Source organism: Jaculus jaculus, chromosome 9 (assembly GCF_020740685.1).
Source record: "Jaculus jaculus isolate mJacJac1 chromosome 9, mJacJac1.mat.Y.cur, whole genome shotgun sequence".
In the NCBI taxonomy this organism is placed as follows: Eukaryota; Metazoa; Chordata; class Mammalia; order Rodentia; family Dipodidae; genus Jaculus; species Jaculus jaculus.
In genome coordinates this window covers 106,180,911-106,200,019 of record NC_059110.1, presented here as the reverse complement: position 1 = coordinate 106,200,019, position 19,109 = coordinate 106,180,911, and the positions used below count along the sequence as shown (strand labels likewise).

At 39.9% G+C, this 19,109-nt stretch overlaps 1 protein-coding gene across 16 annotated transcripts in view; it reads right to left on the bottom strand.

Moving 5' to 3' along the window:
• Positions 1-19,109, bottom strand: part of Spag9 (sperm associated antigen 9) — a 177,056-nt gene that overhangs the window by 54,002 nt on the left and 103,945 nt on the right. For 8 of the 16 annotated variants that reach the window (XM_045159333.1, XM_045159326.1, XM_045159330.1 and 5 more), the window contains 4 exons: positions 14,548-14,755; positions 12,541-12,640; positions 7,518-7,639; positions 82-93 (listed from right to left, as the gene is read on the bottom strand). In XM_045159333.1, coding sequence (XP_045015268.1) covers positions 82-93; positions 7,518-7,639; positions 12,541-12,640; positions 14,548-14,755 — 442 coding nt within the window. The remainder of the gene's footprint in view (positions 1-81; positions 94-7,517; positions 7,640-12,540; positions 12,641-14,547; positions 14,756-19,109) is intronic. The other 8 variants (XM_045159327.1, XM_045159329.1, XM_045159334.1 and 5 more) reach the window with 1 other exon arrangement.

Below are 19,109 nucleotides of genomic sequence, written 5' to 3'. Positions count from 1 at the left end.
GTGAAAACACTACACAAGAGCAGCAGCCAAGAACACCTAGCTTAGAAAGCAGTAATATGAAGTACTTAAAAGCATACACACCAGAATATTCCCCTGGGTAAGCAGCCCAAGAGAAAATGAATGAGAAACTCAATTAGACTGTTTTCAGAAAGCAAGAACTACACCCATCTGTTTTAAAATGAGAAATGCGACAAAGAAACTGAGCCAACACAGAGAAACTATTAACTAAATACAGTAAAGTATAAACATTAGAAAAAGAAAAAAATCCTGATATATGTACTTAGTGAGAAACATTCAGAAATTTCTATAGCTCACATTAAACTTATCTACATTCATTGAAAAATTCTCTTCAAATCTAGTGTATATGCATAATAATTCAAAATTTTCACATTGAAATATATCAGTAACAAACTCACTCAGGAAGTATAAGAAAAATACAACTTTAGGTGACCTCATCTCTCTTCCATCTTCATCTCTATTAAAGACTTAATGCATGAACTTAGGTCTAATATACTTGCAAACTTTATCAACTCAAACCAAGCCCAAGCAAACAAAACAAAAACAACTATGCCTGGTAGTTTTTAAACTGCTTAAGTTTCCTTTGGATTTTGACTAGGTTCACAGAAGTTTCAGAATTACCTGTAACCTCTTGACAATGTACACACCATTTTATCTAGTCATAAACATTCTTCCAAAGGTGCACTGCTCTCTTAAAAATTATTTTATAAGGATTTTTAATCTCAAAAGATAAAAAATCACAAACTTAAGAGGTTACTGTCAGGACTATTTCACAATCCCATTCACTCAATTGGTATGTTATGTGCTAAAATACAACAGTGAGGAAAAAAGGCACAGTTGTGCTGGCCACAGTGAACTTATTGTCCATCCAGGGAGATGCACATGAAAAAAAGTAAAGTATAAAGAGTGGCATAAGAGAATTCACTGCCATGGGAATACAGTACAAAGACAATTAACTAAGCTTTAATTAGGAGATCAGGGCAGAATTTCTGGAGATCATGTTACTTAAGCAGAAACAAGATAAATATATAGAAATATTTAGGAGAGAGAAAAATAACCCCGGAGACTGGCTGTGAGGGAAGACTGAGAGGCCCAAGATGGGCCAAGTATGACAGTACAAAAACTCAGCAAGGATAGTTTGAAAGACAACTGTTTTTGAGAAGCCATACAAAATAACTGAAAAGCAGCCCCTGTAGGTAGAAACAAGAAAGCTATTTATGCACAATGAGCATGGGGACTGCTGGCCATGGTGGCACATGCCTTTAATCCCAGTACTCAGGAGGCTGAGGTAGGATGGGAGGAGGACAATGCTGGGTGGCAGTAGGACATGAAGTCAGAACTGAGAAATCCTTGCCTATAAAATTAAAATCACCTTCAACAAGTCTGTTTTCTTCTCTGCTATATTCCAGTATCTAGAACAGTGACTAGCAGACAAGACGATACCTCATCAATATTATAACACAAAAGTGACAAGAAATGGGAGGAGAGTGAATAGCAGACAGTAGATTGACTTTCCAGGGTCAGAGAAGGGCAGAATGTTTACTTTCAAAAAGAAAAATCCTGAAGTTGAGTGTGGTGATGCATGCCCGTAATCCCAGCATTCAGAAGGCTAAGGCAGGAAGAATGCCATGAATTTCAAGCCCAGAAGGGCCACAGAATGAGAATTTATCTCAAAAGGAAAGACATGAACGTGTTCAAATGACAATGGGAAGAAGCTAGTAAAGATAGTGAAGTTGAAAATACATAACAATAAGGAGGGCTGGAGAGATGGCTTAGCGGTTAAGACTCTTGCCTGCAAAGTCAAAGGACCCAGGTTTGATTCCCCAGGACCCACGTAAGCCAGGTGCACAAGGGGGCGCACACATCTGGAGTTCGTTTGCAGTGGCTGAAGGCCCTGGTGCACCCATTTTCTCCCTCCCTCCCTCCCTCCCCCCCCCCCTCTGTATCTATATGCTTGCAAATAAATAAATAAAATATTTTAAAACAGAATAAGTAAAAATATGTATCAAGAGCTAGATATATACATGTAGGACTCCCAAGCTCTACAATGTAGCCATAGGGAGTGCTGAGTCACTGAAAATAAAGTCATGAGATACCAATCAAAAACAGGATAGAATGTGAGGGTGATCTGCCTGCAACATCTGTCACCCCACTGATCGCCAGCGTTGATTTGGCTGGTCTGGCTGGCTAGGCGGGTGTCCCCTTCCTCCCTCATGGCTCCATGTGTGTCCCTCCCGAAGCTGCGTGCTCCGTGACAAAGGATGATCTTCCGAATAGAGGAGGATTGGTCTTCGGTCAAAAGTATATGAGTAACTGAGCTCCTCTAGCATCAAAATAGAAGACAGACTAGATGGAAAGAAGGGATTCAGTGGAGGGGGATTCAGGAGGGGAAAAAGGGAGGGTGGTGGGAAGGGATTATGATCATGGCATATTATTTGTATGTATGGAAGTTATCAATAAAAATTTTTTAAATCAGAAAAAAGTAATCTAAGTACTGAGTCTATGTACAATGACTAAAAGAAATTCAGTCCTGAAACAAGCAAAGAGTTTTTTAAAACAGCAACTGACTACATATATATTTATTGACCCAAGATTAAACTGGGAACAATTTTGTTGGTAAAACTATTAACCCCAGAGTGAATAATATTACCTTCAGTTGTAATTCCTGAACTGCACAAAAGCCAAAGGACATAAACAATTCCTTGGCATTTCTTTTCTTTTTTTGAGACAGAGTCTCATTTGCTATGTAGCCAAGAATAGCCTTGAATCCACCTCTTGAGTGCTGGGATTATAGGTTTGTGCCACAATACTTGTTTATGTGGTACTAGGGATGGAGCCCAGGGGTTTGTGTACACTAGGCAGTCACTCTACTTTACAGGTGAGCTACATCCCAGCCCTCATTTACTATCTTTGACTAAAAGTATTCGTGTATGCCATGGAACTTTAGTATATTAAAACATTGTAACCTGCATTTTTCTAGAGATAAATACACCAACATTTTCTTGGTAGGAAAGAGTAACTTAAGGTAGTCTTTTATAATCACCATGGAAAGGAAACCAAAAGATTTGCTTTAATCTATATGTTATACTTAATTTTGCCCATCAGAAAATATTTAGCTAAGACCAGAATTTTTCTTCTTTTCTTTTTGGGTCTCACTCTAGCCCAGGCTGACCTGGAATTCACTCTGTAGTCTCAGGCTGGCCTTGAACTCACAGCGATCCTCCTACCTCTGCCTCCCAAGTGCTGGGATTAAAGGCAAGTGCAACCACGCCCGGCGACCATAATTATTTCTAAATATAGGGAAAAGATATGGGATCATCAATCTCAAAAATTAAATTACTACTGGGATATAAGGTAATAGAGTGTACATATCATATCAAAAGTACTTAACTCGGATAAATAGAAAGGACAACAGGAAGGACATATTGGTAGGTGAGGTATTTTGATTTGCTAGTGGAGATAGGGAGATGGTTTAGTGGTTGAATGTGCTTGTTTTATTCTGGTGGTGGTTACATAACTCTCTATACATTTATCAAAATTCAAGGAATCATACACAAAAAAACAGTAAATTTTACTGTGTATAAACCCAAATACACACACAATTATTTATTTGTGTGTGTGTATGTATGGATGTGCATGTGGATTTCAGAGGACAACCTCAAAGTGGCAGGGCTCTCTAACTTCTTTGAGACAGAGTTTTTGGCTATTGCAAACAAATGGCAGACTAGCTAGCCCTCAAGCTTGGATTCTCCACCCCCATTGTCATAGGCCAATTGAGGTCACAGAACATAAGCCACTTTGCCCTTCTGGTGTTGGAAAGGATCACAGGTAGACTTCATAGACAAGTGCTTTGACTGCTGAGCCACCTACTCAGCCCTGAAGATTATTATTTAGTTATTTGAAAGAGAGAGAGAGAGAGAGAGAGGTAGATAGAGAATGGGTGCACCAGTGTCTCCAGCCACTGCAAACAAACTCCAGATGCATGCACCACCTTGTGCATCTGCCTTACATGAATCCTGGGGAACTGAACCTAGGTCCTTTGGCTTTGCTGACAAGTGCCTTAACTGCTAAGCCATTTCTCCAGCCCTATATATGTGTGTATGTGAACACACACACGTACACACAAGATTAAAGGAGTATGCCACCACGCCTGGCTTGAATATAAATTTTTTACATTTAAAATTCTTCCTAACTTGTTTTTTATCTGCCCCTCATGTATACCAGAAGTCAGCTTCCTGAGCCAATCAATTAAAAAAATGTATGTATTGAAAACTAGGGTATAAATTTAAATATAACACAAATATTTCTCAAGAATTAATCTTTTTGAGGCTCCCTTGAGAAAATTCATTTTTCCTAATTTTTAAACTTTTATTGACAATTTAATACATGTACACAATATATTCTTTTCATTTATTTGCTAGGAGAAAGAAGATGGTGGGGGGGGGGGTGGATGGAGGGAAGGAGGGCGAGAATGGGCACATCAGGGCCTCCTGCTACTACAAATCAACTCCAGGAGCATGCACCACTTTGTGCATCTGGTTTTGCATAGGTGCTGGGGAATCGAACCCCGCTGGTAGGTTTTGTAGGCAAGTGTTTTAACTGCTATGCCATATCCCCAGCCCCTACTTAAGACTTTAATTAATGGTAGTATATTTTTACTAGGAATAATTCAATTGATACAATTATTAAATCTCTCTTACTAGATTTACCTTTACACAGAACTTGTATGTAGCAGGAAGGAGTATTTTGGGTTTTGTGTGTATGTGATATGTGTGCATATGCCTTCCTGGGTATGCAGGTACATGTGCATGTGTGTAGAATTGCATGTAGCGTTCAGAGGTCAATGTCAGGTGTCTTTGCCTTCCTCAAACGTTCTCCAACTTTTAAAAAATTTTTAAAAAATTATTTGGAACTGGGTGCGGCGGTGCACACCTTTAATCACAGCACTTGGGAGGTAGCGGTAGGAGGATCACAGGGAGTTTGAGGCCACACTGAGAATACATAGTGAATTCCAGGTCAGCCTGACCTACAGTGAGACCCTATCTCGATAAACAAACAAACAAAAAATATACATACATACATACATACATACATGCATACATGCATACATTTGTGTTGACGAGATGGCTTAGTGGTTAAGGTGCTTGCCTGTGAAGCCTAAGAACCCATGTTAGACTCCCCAGATCCCACATAAGCTAGACACACAAGGCCATACATGTGCAAGGTCATGCATGCACAAAATGTGGTGCATTCATGTGGAATTTGACTGCAGTGGCTGGAGGCCCTGGTGTGCCAACACATTCATATTCTCTCCCTCTCTCTCTCTCTCTCTCTCTCTCAATCTCGTGTAAAAAAAAGAAAACAATGTTTGTGTACGTGGGGGGAGGGGGAAGTTGCCAGGGTCTCTTGCCACTGCAAATGAATGCCAAATGGATGTGCCAATTTGCATCTGACTTTACGTGGGTGCTGGGAAAATTAAATCTAGGCCAGCAGGCTTTTACCAGTAAGTAATCTCCCCTAACCCTCCCCCCCCACACACACACCTCTTTTTTTAGACAAGGTCTTTCACTGAACCTGGGAGCTCATTGATTCGGCTTGCCTAGCTAGCCAGCGAGTCCTAAGGATCCTCCTGTTGAGCCTAGCTATTAATGCATGTCCTGGAAATATGAACTCAGGTCCTCATGCTTGCATCAACTCAGTCATCTCCTTTTGAATCAGTATCTCACAATGCAGCCCATACTGGCCTTTCATGATCTATCTGTCCCAGCCTCTTTGAGGGTTGGGATTACAGGCATATGCCACTCTGCCTATCTATTTAAAATAAAAACACACTTCACAATGTCAAATGAATAACTGGTAATCATAAATTTAACATAAGGCTGGGAGATGGCTCAGTGAGCAAAGTGCTTCCATACAAGCACAAGGACCTGAGTTCAGATCCTCAGTACTCATGTGAAACGCCAGGTGTGGTAGCACATGCCTGCAATTGCAGGGTTGGGGAGGTAAAGACTGGCAGATCACTAGGGCTTGCTGGCCAGCCAGTACAACGGAATGTGTAAGCTCTAGGTTTAAAGACCTTGTTCTCAAAAGATAAGGTGGTGAGGGACTGATGAAGACACCTAATGTTGACCTCTAGCCTCCATGTATACACAATATGCACAGTACACATATATACAAAAAATCTAAAAATAAATTTAATGTAAATTATATCAAGCAATGTCACTCCCTATAACATTATGCACAAGTTTGGCAAGCAGCACCTTGAGAACAGTACAGTCTGTATTTTAATTATAGAAAAGAAGCATTTTTTATAGCTTAGTATCTATTCCAATGGCATAGCTTTCTAATTCTGTATGGTTTTCAACTTCCACATGGTCTTAAATGACAAGAAAGCCAGAATCGGTTAATTTTTGCTGAAAAAAACTTTAGATATTGCCTAGAGGAGTTAGTAAACTTTCAAGGGCCAGATGGCAATTATTTTAGGCTGGTGTAGGCCATATGGTTGATCTCTGCTGCAAACTACTCAACTTCGTCCTTGTTGGGCAAATGCAATTATAGACACTAGGTAAACAAATAGGAGGAGGGCTGTGTTCAATCAAACTTAATTGACAAACAAAGGAGGCCATCTGGACTTTCCCCTTGAACAAGTCTGCCAGATCCCTAAACTACAGTCCAGTTCCTTCATTTACACACAAAGAAACTAAGGGCCAGAAAGGTTAAGTAATTTGGTAGGGTCACCAGGAAAATTAATAGTGAAAGAACTGAATGTAGTATTCTTTTAACTATGTATTCAATGACAGAAATACTTTTAGGGAACTTGGAAAGGCTAAGAATTGAGCTATACTTCAGCCCAACACAAACTTTAAAATGACTTTATCTCCCACAGAGGCAAAATAAAACACTCCATGTAAGCTCAAAAAATGTCAAGTGAGGAGTCTGGAGAGATGGCTCAGAGGTTAAAGGATATCTGCTTGAAAACCCTGCCTGCCAGAATTCAATTACCCAGTCATACACATAAATTCCAATGAGCATTCATTTGCAGTGGCAAGAGGCCCTGGTGTGGGCAAATACATGTGCATGCCCATGCGCATAAATAAATAAAATTTAAGTGGCTTATAATTGATTAATTAAGGTCAACAGGATGCAATAAAGTTTATTGAAGCAAGAAACTTACTGCCCATCATATATCCACATACACAGACCCTACCATTGTGTTCCTTATGCGTAACCACCTATTTTCAAAATATAGCAGTTCAAAAAAATGGTGTTATATGAACTCAAAATATAAACTTAAATGCAAATTCACTTTTAGTTATATCCACACATGAAAATGGTTTCATTACAAACTTTCATCATCTTAAACAGTATGTTCTTAGTAATTCCTCAAAGTGAAATCTTGTACCATTAAGCAGTTGGGGACATTTTAAAGGAATTTTCAATTAAACCATTAATAGATCTATTTTTAAATAGGTGATACTTCTCTAGAGGAGCTAGCATACCTAGTAAATCTGCTCCTTCATCCACATCTCCAATGAGGCCTGAGCCAGCTGAAGACAGTTCTTCAAAGAGAGATTCAGTATTGCGATCAAAAGCTTTGTTCTCTATGCCCTTGGTGGGAGTGCTATGCAACAAAAACAACAAAGCCAAATCAACAAATTACAAAGACTTTTTGAGAATACTTTTAAAATAAAGGGTTAAACAAAATTACTTATAATTTATGTTTACCACAAAATATTAATTTAAAATTTCTAAGCTGAGCGTGGTAGCCCACACCTTTAACCCCAGCACTTGGGAGGCAGAGGTAGGAGGATTGTAGTGAGCTTGAAGCCAGCCTGAGACTACATAGAGAATTCTCATTAGCCTGGGCTGAGACCCTACCTCCAGAGGCAAAAAAAAAAAATAATAATTTTGTTTTCTTTTCACAAATTTTATTAACATTTTCCATGATTATCAAAAATTATCAAAAATATCCCCCCCCCCGCCAAACTTTCCCCTTTGAATTTTTTTTCTAAAAGGCTTTCATATGAAACTCCATAGAGAAAATTGGTAAAGAAAATCATAGCATGCTTCTGTTGTGAGCAAATACAAATAATGGCAGCTACTCAGCTGTGTTCCAAGCGTTGGTCTAGATACCCATTTACTACTCCAACAAAGCATGTCCTACTATTATCCCAAATATAAGGGAACTAAAGTACATAAGAAAGTTGCCAACATCATTCAACAAATACATTAAAGAGAAAGGAGTCAAACCAAAAACAAAGTTTTGTTTCTGACATGTCCTATACTATCTGGCATAAACAAACATGGCTATATTTTCCTCTTAAGGACACTTGAACACTATGGATCCTTAAAAAGTCCTACAAAAACCTTACCACAAGAGGGAAATTTTATATGTAAAAGATGGTTAGAGTAATTATTTAATTTGAGGCAGGATCTCACTATGTGGTCCAGGCTGACCAGGAACTCATGAAGGAGACTAGACTGGCCTTGAAGTTGCTAAAATTATAGGCATGCACCACCACACCTGGCTAAGATAGTATTTTTATAGTGGCAGACAGTTAAAATGACTTAAGTCATTATTAAGAGACAAATGAAATCAGTCATTCATATATATATATATATATATATATACATATATATATATGGTATTTTTTAAAAAAATTATGAATAAAATACAACAGTTATTAGCTAAGAAAAAAAAAAGTTTCCAAACAGCATTCCCCTCCACTCTGTCACTCTGTTTTGCTTCTGAAAGTCAAGTTTAAATGTTGTATAGGAAGGAAACCAAAGAATCAGTTCAACTTAAGAAGAAGAAGAAGAAAAAGAAGAAGAAGGAAGAAGGAGGAGGGAGGAGGAGGAAGGAGGAGGAAGGAGGAGGAAGGAGGAGGAAGGAGGAAGAAGGAAGAGGAAGGAGGAAGAGGAAGGAGGAAGAGGAAGGAGGAAGAGGAAGGAGGAAGAGGAAGGAGGAAGAGGAAGGAGGAAGAGGAAGAGGAAGGAGGAAGAGGAAGGAGGAAGAGGAAGGAGGAAGAGGAAGGAGGAAGAGGAAGAGGAAGGAGGAAGAGGAAGGAGGAAGAGGAAGGAGGAAGAGGAAGGAGGAAGAGGAAGGAGGAAGAAGAAGGAGAAGGAGAAGGAGAAGGAGAAGGAGAAGGAGAAGGAGAAGGAGAAGGAGAAGGAGAAGGAGAAGGAGAAGGAGAAGAAGAAGAAGAAGAAGAAGAAGAAGAAGAAGACGACGACGACGAAGAAGAAGAGAGCCCAAACTAAAGGAGATGTAGAAATACTAAAACCTAAAACAATGTACGCAATGGCACTAACAACATGGAAAACAACAACCTTTCCTCCACAAAGAAAAAAAAGACCCTTTTTCAGAATAAAATGTTGTATTCCTAAGAGATAACCAAGAGGGCATAAAAAGCAAATACCCAAGAAAAAACGAAGGAAAATTAGAAAAAAAAAAAATCAATAGTTTAAAAAGGAACCAGGAGCTGGGCGTGGTGGTGCACACCTTTAATCCCAGTACTCGCGAGGCAGGGGTAGGAGGATCACCATGAGGTCGAAGCCACCCTGAGACTACATGGTGAATTTCAGGTCAGCCTGAGCCAGAGTAAGACCTAACCTCCAAAAACTACAAAGAAAAAGAGAAAGAAATTAGAACAAGAAAAATAAATAGATAAAAGGGGAAAAAACAAGCTATGTGTCAGTCCAGGATGTTCAGTATCTACCTCCCAGGTAGTTAAGAATGAGAGGAAGAAACATAATAAGTAAAAATCGTGCCGGGCGTGGTGGCGCACGCCTTTAATCCCAGCACTTGGGAGGCAGAGGTAGGAGGATCACCGTGAGTTCAAGGCCACCCTGAGACTACAGAGTTAATTCCAGGTCAGCCTGGACCAGAGAGAGACCCTACCTCGAAAAACCAAAAAAAAAAAAAAAATTCGAAAACTGCTCAGCATTGAGAGAAGATGAAAAGATGTATGTAGTTCATGAATACAAAAGAAGACCCCCCCACACACCAAGCAATAAAGTTTTAAAATTTATCTATCACCTGGGCATGGTGGTACACACCTTTAATCCCAGCACTCAGGAGGCAGAGGTAAGAGAAATACCATGAGCCTGAAGCCATTTTAAGACTATAAATTCCAGGTCAGCCTGGGTATAGTGAAACCCTACCTTGAAAAGAAAGAGAAAGAGGGGGGGGAGGGAAGGAGGAAGGGAGGGAGGGAGGGAGGGAGGGAACTTATCTTTCAGCTGTCTGTCTGTCTGTGGGGACACACCTGCCATGGTGCACATGGGGAGGTGGCATCTGTGCAAATTTTTTTTGAGACAGGGTCTGCTGCTGCTGCAAATGAACTGCCAGACCACCAAACTCTGGATTTTCCTAGTTCCACCTTCCACTGTCTTAGGTGCATTGGGACACACGAGGCCTGTACCACTTTGCATCTGGCTTTATTTGCATAATGGGAAACTGAACCCAAGACAATAGGTTTTTCAAAAAGCACATTTAACCACTGAGCCACCTCCTTAGCCCCTAAGCAATAAATTTTAAAGAAGGAAAAGTTAGAAGTGGTAGTACCTGCCTACAACCCCAGCACTTGGAAATCTGGGGTTTAAGGCCAGCCTGGGCTGCACTGCAAGTTCTAGAGCAGCCTCGGTTACTCTCAGATAAACGAAACAAAAAGTGTGTGAAGGAGGTGGTGAAAGCAGGGGTGGCAAGGTAAAACAGGTCCTGGCAGTGCAGACTTAAATACAAGCTACCAGGGAGGCTAAGGCAGAAGAATTGCATGTTTAAGGCCTCCCTCGGTAGAGAAGGACTTTAAGGCCAGCCTGGCCAACTTACTAAGACTCTATCTGAAAAAAATAAAGCAATAAAATATAAAGAATGGAAAGCTATATCAGAAAAGGAAAAGAAAAAGAAAAATTTTAAAAGGGAGACAAGTATAGCTCAGTGAACGCAGAAAGATCAGTTCAATGCTAGTCTCAAGGACAGCCAGGGCTACATGAGACCCTACCTTAGCAGGTGCAAGGCTTCAGATTCAACCATCAGTATTATAAATAATAATTAAATTAAATTAAATTGGGCTGGAGAGATGGCTTAGCAGTTAAGGTGCTTGCCTGGGAATCCTAAGGTCCCAGACTCAATTCCCCAGTACCCACATAAATCAGTTGCAGAAGATGGTACATGCATCTGGTGTGTGCTTGCAGTGGCTAGAGGCCCTGGCATGCACATTTCTCTCTCTCCCTTCCTCCCTCCTATCTCTCAAATAAATATTAAAAAGAATAAAATAAGGTTAAAAAAATTGAAAGGAGGAGGAAGGTGAAGAAGAGCTGGGCATGGTATCATTCCTGTAAGTTCTACACTCAGGAGGCTAAGGCAGGAGGATTGTGAGTTTGAGGCTAGCCTGGACTACATAGCAAGACCCTGTTGTAAAATACCAAATCAACCAAACTGAATGCTGCATGACAATGAAAGAGTATCTCCAGAATACAAAGAAAATGTTTCCAATCTATAATTCTCCATCAAGCCACACTGCTGAACAACCAAGCATGTCTATAAACCTTATCACATCTGTCATGTTCAGTTTCTCAGTTCTCAAAAAGTACTGCTCATATACCCTTTGCCCAGAAACCTAGGAAGAATAACCTTTGCAGAAATCAAGGTGCATATCAAAAAACAATGATATGGGGTACAGGAAACCACAGTGAAGAGATCCCCAGAATTATGATACTGAGGGCACACTCCAGAACAAATCAGACTGCAGAATGGGAATGGAAGGCCACAGGGCAGAGAACTATATCATAGAGTTAATGGATGCTAATGGTTGCTGGGGGTGGGGGAGATACTTTATTTAATGCTGTAGCTACTGGTAAGTTGTCCATTTCCACTAAATAACCCCCAACTCATGTTCATACAAGCAACCCTAATTAAATAGTGGGTTACTGAAAAAAAAAATCAAATTAGAAGTCAGACTAGTTGGAAAGAAGGAAATCACCAGGAAGGGGACAAGAGAAAGTCATAGAGGGTTGATTATTATCAAAATATATTATATATATGCATAAACATCAAAAAGAAAATAAACAAAGGAATTTTAAAACACATGGCAACTAAAGGGATGGGGAAAGGGGACAGAGAGGGGGAGGGAAGAAGGGAGGGAGGGAAGAGAGGTGTTATCATCTTGGAAGCAAAGAACAGCCTTCATTAGATAACTAAAACACAGCCAGTGCCTTGATCTTAGACTTCCAAGCATTCAGAACTACAAGAAAATAAATCTCTGTTCAACACCAGTATATTTATAGCAATACAGATTAAGACACCAACCTTTCATATGTTCCCTGATACTGCCAGGGTAATTTCCCAAACTGAAAACATGAAACAAGCCCAGTTTCAAAGACTGAAATTGGCATTTTAGTATCAACACTTTTTTTTTAGCAAACCATAAATTGATCTTGCCTAGTCAGACACTAAAGACCCGAAGGCATATAGGAGTGAAGAAAATGAAAGACAATCATACAGTCTGACATTTTCAGTACCTTGAGCCTTTATATCCACTAAGATCTTTGTCCATATCCAATTCAGGAGTAGATTCAATGATTGCTTGAACTTCTGATTTCTCTTCATTCTCAGCAGAACCTAAAGAGAGGACATGATGGAATATACAATGCAATTATACAGTGTACTTTTAGAAAAACTGTTGCCTTTATAATTTTAAATATATCAAGTGAGTATTTTTTAATATTTTATTTTTATTTGAGAGCATGAAAGAAGTAGAAAGAGAAAAAGAAAATGGGCACACCAGGGCTTCCAGCCACTGCAAACAAACTCCAGATGCATGAGCCACCTTGTGCATCTGGCTTACATGGGTCCTGGGGAATTGAACTGAGGTTCCTTGGTTTTTCAGGCAAGTGCCTTAATCACTAAGCCATCTCTCCAGCCCTCAAGTGAGTATTTTTTAAAACCTTAGAGGCTAGATACTAGGAACCATGGAGTTAGACAATGTCATATATTCAGCTAATAGTTAATCTAAAAAACTTGTGAGGAGCCAGGCGTGGGGGGTGTATGCCTTTAATCCCAGCACTTGCAAGGCAGAGGTAGAAGGAGTGCCATGAGTTTGAGGCCAGCCTGAGACTACATTGTGAATTCCAGGTCAGCCTGAAATAGAGTGAGACCCTATCTCGAAAAAAGAAAAGAGAAAAAAAAAAAAAAAAGAAACAAAAAACTTGTGAGGGCTGGAGAGATGGCTTAGTGGTTAAGGCGCTTGCCTGTGAAGCCTAAGGACCCAGGTTTGACTCCCCAGAACCCACAAAAACCAGACTCACAAGGTGACACATACACACAAGGTCACATGCACACAGGTGGTGCACACATCTGGAGTTCCAATGCAGTGGCTGGAGGCCTGGCATGCCAATTCTTTCTCTCTCCCTCTCTCTCTCTCTCTCTCTCTCTCTCTCTCTCTCTCTCTCTCTCTCTCATAAAAATAAACAAATACTAACAAAAATTAGTGAGTAATGAAAAAAAATCACTTTCATTTGTTTTGTGGGACATATAGCACAGCATATCCTAGGCATTGTTTTCATTTCTATTTAAAGGGCAATACTTGGCTGGGGATCTAGATGGTTCAGCAGTCAAAAAGCATTTGCTTGCAAAGGCTGCCAGCCTTGGTTCAATTCCCCAGTACCTATGTAAAGCCAGATGCACAACGTGGTGCATGTGTCTGCAGTTTATTTGTAGCAGCAAGAATCCCTGGTACATCCATACACTCTCTTTACTCTTTTGCAAATAATTTTTTAAAAAAAATTTAAAAGTTAGTACTGGGCTAAAGAGATGGCTCAGCAGTTAAGGCATTTGTCTGCAAAGCTAACAACCTGGGTTCGATTCCTCCACATAAAGCCAGATGCACAGAGTGGCACATGCATTTGGAGTTTGCTTGCAGTGGCTACAGGTCCTGGTGTGCCCATTTTCTCTCCCTGTTCTCTGCTTGACAATGAATAAATGAAATAAAATCATATTTTAAAGAAAAAGAGGTACAATGGCCACACATAGTGGAGCACAGATGTAAACCAGCACTTGGCAGATGGAAAAAAGAAGATCATTCAAAATTATTCTCAGCTACATGCTGAGGTAAGTCTGGGCTGTATGAGACCATATCTGTCTCAGACAGATAAGCAACAACAAAAGGGTTGATGAATTTTAAAAAAGGGGAGGGGTGATGAGAGGCTGAGGCATGAGGATCTCTTAAGTTCAAAGCCAATCTGGACAACATAGTGAGACCCTGTTTCAAGCAAACTTATTTAAGGAGGGAAATGCATAGACTACTCACACTAAGATAAGGGACAGGAAAGAACTGTCCTATTACCTTTAAACAACTTTCAAGTTCCCAACACTTTAATCTTCAAAACTTTATGTAATCATTACTTTTTTAAAGCTTATTACAACTGAGCACATTTAGATCTACTGACGTATCTGAAGCAGGCAACACCTCAGACTCACATTGTGTAGGCTTACTGAACACTCTGCTAAGAGGAACCAGAGTCACTTACCTGTAGAGACATTTCTAGTTTCTTGGGCTACCTGTACTTCAGTGTGCTTACTTATGTCTGACTTATGTGGCGTATTTGAGCCCTGCACAGACCCTTCATTATCTTCCTTTAAAGGAGTGTCAGGAGGAATTGCGGACACATCAGAATTTGCTGTTGAAGCTGGAGTGGTAGCTTTAGATCCACCCTGGCTGATGTCAGAAAGTTCATCCTACAAATAAAAGTAATTAAGGAAAAAATTTATAGCCAAGTAATTTTAAGAACCTCAAACATATAAACTTTCCCAAAGTTGTAATTTTTTTAAGGCAATAAAATCACCAAGGGCCTGGGGAAATGCCTTAATGGTTAAAGATGCTTGCTTGCCAAGCCTATTGGGACCAGGGTTCAATTCCCTAGCCACTCACATAAAGGACAGGCATTCAGCTGCAGCAGCAAGAGACCCTGCAGTGCACACACGCACGCGCACACACACACACACACACACACTTTTTAAATCATTGATGGGGCAGGGGGATGGCTCAGTAGTTAAAGAGTACTTGCTGCTCAAGCATGAGGGCCTTGCAGGGCCTAAGATCACCTGAGTTTGACTCCCCAGAACCCAAGTAAAAATTTGAGGTGTCTATAACACCAGTATGGTGGGCAGAGGAGTGCAGAGTGGAGAATGACTAGGGCTAGCTACCTAAAATGGCAGCTCCTGGTTGAGGGAGACACTCTGTCTCAAGGAAGTTTGCAGATAAGCAATTCAGAAAGGTATGTGAAGTTATCCTACAGCCTCTACATACATGCATATAGCACATGCATCTGCATACACACACATGCAAACACCACAAAACGTAACACATACACACGTAAAAAAATCACTTATAAATAAACTATATGAAAGTAACTGGTAAAATTTAAGGAAATCACATATTTTCCAAACAAACACAAGATTTTTCTAAACATAGAATATTAAAGATTCAAAGTAGTAGTAGACTAGAGATGAGGCTCAGTGGTAGAATTCTTGCCTGGCATGTATGAGGCCCTGGGTTCAAGCCCCAATACCACACAAAAATATATTAGCAATAAAATTATTCATTGATGTCAATAAAAGTTCTTGATGGGAGGTGAAATAGTGTGCAATCATATGAAAGTGAAAACTTACTTTTACTAAAAGCATGTACCCAGAAGTTAACAGTATTGCAACAAGCAGATTCTTAAATTCAAGATAGCTTTGTGTTGTTGAACATCTTACATCCAAAGTCACTTAAAGAAGTCTTTGTCAAACAACAAATTCTGGGGCTGGAGAGATGGTTTAGTGGTTAGGGTGCTCACCTGCAAAGCCTAAGGACCCAGGTTAGATTCCCTAGGACCCATGTAAGCCAGATGCACAAGGTGGCACATGTGACTGAAATTCATATGCAGTGGTTAGAGGCTGTGGCATACCCTTCTTTCCTTCCTTCCTTCCTTCCTTCCTTCCTTCCTTCCTTCCTTCCTTCCTTCCTTCCTTCCTCTCTCTCTCTCTCTCTCTCTCCCCCTCTCTCTCCATGTGTGTGTAATATATATTATGTGTGTAATATATATTACACACACACACATTTCTGCCTCTCTCTCTCTCAAATAAATAAATAAACCAAAAATATTTAAAGTAACAAATTCTGGGCTGGAGATGGCTCAGTGGTTAAGGTGCTTGCCTGCAAACCTAATGACCCAGGTTCAATTCCCCAATACCCATGTAAAGCCAGATACACAGTAGTGCATGCACCTGGAGTTCATCTGCAGCAGCTGGAAGCCCTGGCACACCCACCCATATTCTCTCTCTCTCCTTATAAATAAACAAAATTATTTAAGCTGGGTGTGGTGGTGCACGCCTTTAATCCCAGCACATGGGAGGCAAAGGTAGGAGGATCACCATGAGTTCAAGGATACCATGAGACTACATAATGAATTCCAGGTCAGCCTGGGCTAGAATGAAACCCTACTTTGAAAAATAAAAAATACAATAAATTTGCAGTCCAACTCAGGCTTAATACACTCAACTTCAGGCATGAGATCAGATCATATGCACTTTAACAAACAACCCAAAATCATACGTGGAAACTTAACCCTTAGAAGGCTAAGATAAGAGGATTGCTGTACTGTAAATTTGAAGCCCACCCAGCACACAGGGTGAGTTCTGGGTCAGCCTAGGCTAGAGGGAGACACTGCTTAAAAAAACAAAGTCACTTTACTACTACTAAAAAATAAGGATTGGGGTAAGTTTGAATTCAATAAATTTATCACTCACTGAATACATAGACTCTTGCTATGTTTATGTTATATAATATAGACTATGGAAAAAGGAAGCTGGGTGTGGTGGCTCCTGTTGATAATTCCAGCTGAGGCTGGAGGATTACCTAAATTTGAAGCCAGCCAAAGCTACATAGCAATAGCTAACAAACAATAAACAAAAGATAATGGAATCTATATGATATGTTTATTATACTATTCAATAGCTTAGCAATATATTACTTCACACATTTTATGTCTAAAATGTCAGCAACTGGTATAACTTATTGTGATTTTAATTACTTGTATAACTAGAACTATAAAATAAAAATTACATGAAAGTATAGTTATATCTGTTATAACTAATGGAGTCTTCTTTAACTTTTCAACAGTTATCCTATACCCTTCCTTCTCCCCATCCCAGCCTTTTTCTTTCTTTTTTTATGGTTGTTTAAAAAAAATTTATTTATTTATTTGAGAAAGCAACTGCATGAAAGAGGCATATATATAGAGAATATGTGTGCCAGTGCCTCTAGCCACTTCAAACAAACTCCACATGCATGCGCCACCTTGTGCATCTGGCTTACATGGGTACTGGGGAATTGAACCTGGGTCCTTAAGCATCACAGGCAAGTACTTTAAATGCTAAGCCATCTCTCTAGCCTAGTTTATTTGTTTGTTAATGATAAGAAATATAGAAAGTCAAAGAATGTAAACCACATACCAGTGTGGACTACCTTGGGCTGGATATCTAGCTTTTACTTATTTTTTCTGGTTTTTCTATAAAAAGCCAAAAATATTTATTGTCTTTTTTACCAACTATACCCATTGCTTCTCTCTCACCTCATTACCACAAGACTCCACACTCTGTATCCTGGGCTACCTTAAAAATCCAGCTGTAGAACAACACTTACTGTTTATGTCCTTATTCTAATCTGCTATGCTTCATGGCCATAATGAGAGAGAGGATGTATAGATGTTTAATTGTAACTCATGTAAGAGGCTGGAGGGTGAAGGGTACACCTTATACTTTTTGATAACTAGCTTATCACATTATTTAGTCCTTTGAACTACTTACATAACTTTATGAAAATCTCCCTGACATTCATTTCCTTCACTCTGAACATTTACCATAATCAATATTACCAGGGCTGTAACACTTACAAATGTTCATTATCGCCTCTCTTCTCCCCATGACATTTCTCAAACTGTTCAAGGGTCAAAGGACAGCCAAGATTCAAGTTCTTTTCTATTTATTCATATTCTTTATTTATTTCTATGTATAATTTTCTTCAGAGGAAAAAATACAATGATTATGTTCAACATAAAGCAACTGCAAGTTTTATATACTCTTTGTATAGAAATTCCAAAAAATCTTTTTCTTTTTATAAGGAAACATTTTGGCCAGACATGGGGGCACAGGTCTTTAAACCCAACTCTCAGAAAGCTGAGGTAGTATCACTGTGCATTCAAGGCCAGCCTAGGGCTACAGAGTGAGTTCTAGGTCAGCTTGGGCTAGCTTGAAACCTTGCCTTGAAAAAATGAACAAATGAAAGAAAGGAGATAGGAAGGAGGAGGAAGGAATTAATTGATTTTTATTTATTTACTTGGAAGAGTGAGGAGGAGGAGGGAGAAGAGTGAGTATAGACACACTTCAGGCAAGGCCTCTTGGCAGCTGCAAATGAGCTCCAGCTACCTGTGCCACTTGGTGCACCGGGCTTTTAGGTGACTGACTACTGGGGAATTAAACCCAAACCAACAGGCTTTGCCACTGTGCCATCTCCCTAGTCCGTGTGTGTGTGTGTGTGTGTGTTGTTTTTTGTTTTTCAAGGTAGGGTCTCACTCTAGCCTAAGCTGACCTAATTCACTATGTAGTTTCAGGCTGGCTTTGAATTCACAGCAATTCTACTCCTGCTAGGATTAAAGGTGTGCATAACCACACCCACCTGCCCCCCTTTTCTTTAAAATTCATCTGTATGTGTGCAGTATGCAGGTGTGCACACACACACGTGTGTTTGTGTATGTATTCCAGAGGACAACTTTGTCATTCCTCAAGAATGTCTTCCCTCCCTTCTCTCTCCCCACCCTTTCCTGCCTTCTTTTCTTTTGTTCTTTTGAGACAAGGTCACTCATTGGCCTAAAGCTTACCCATCAGGCTAGACTGGCTAGCAGTCAAAGTCCAGAGACAGCCCTGTCTTTATCACCCCCGAGTTGGGATTATAAGTGTGTGCCAGCACATGTGGCATTTTCATATGGGTGTTGAGGACCCAATTCAGACTCTCATGCTTGTAAGACACGCACTGGGTGAACACCTATCT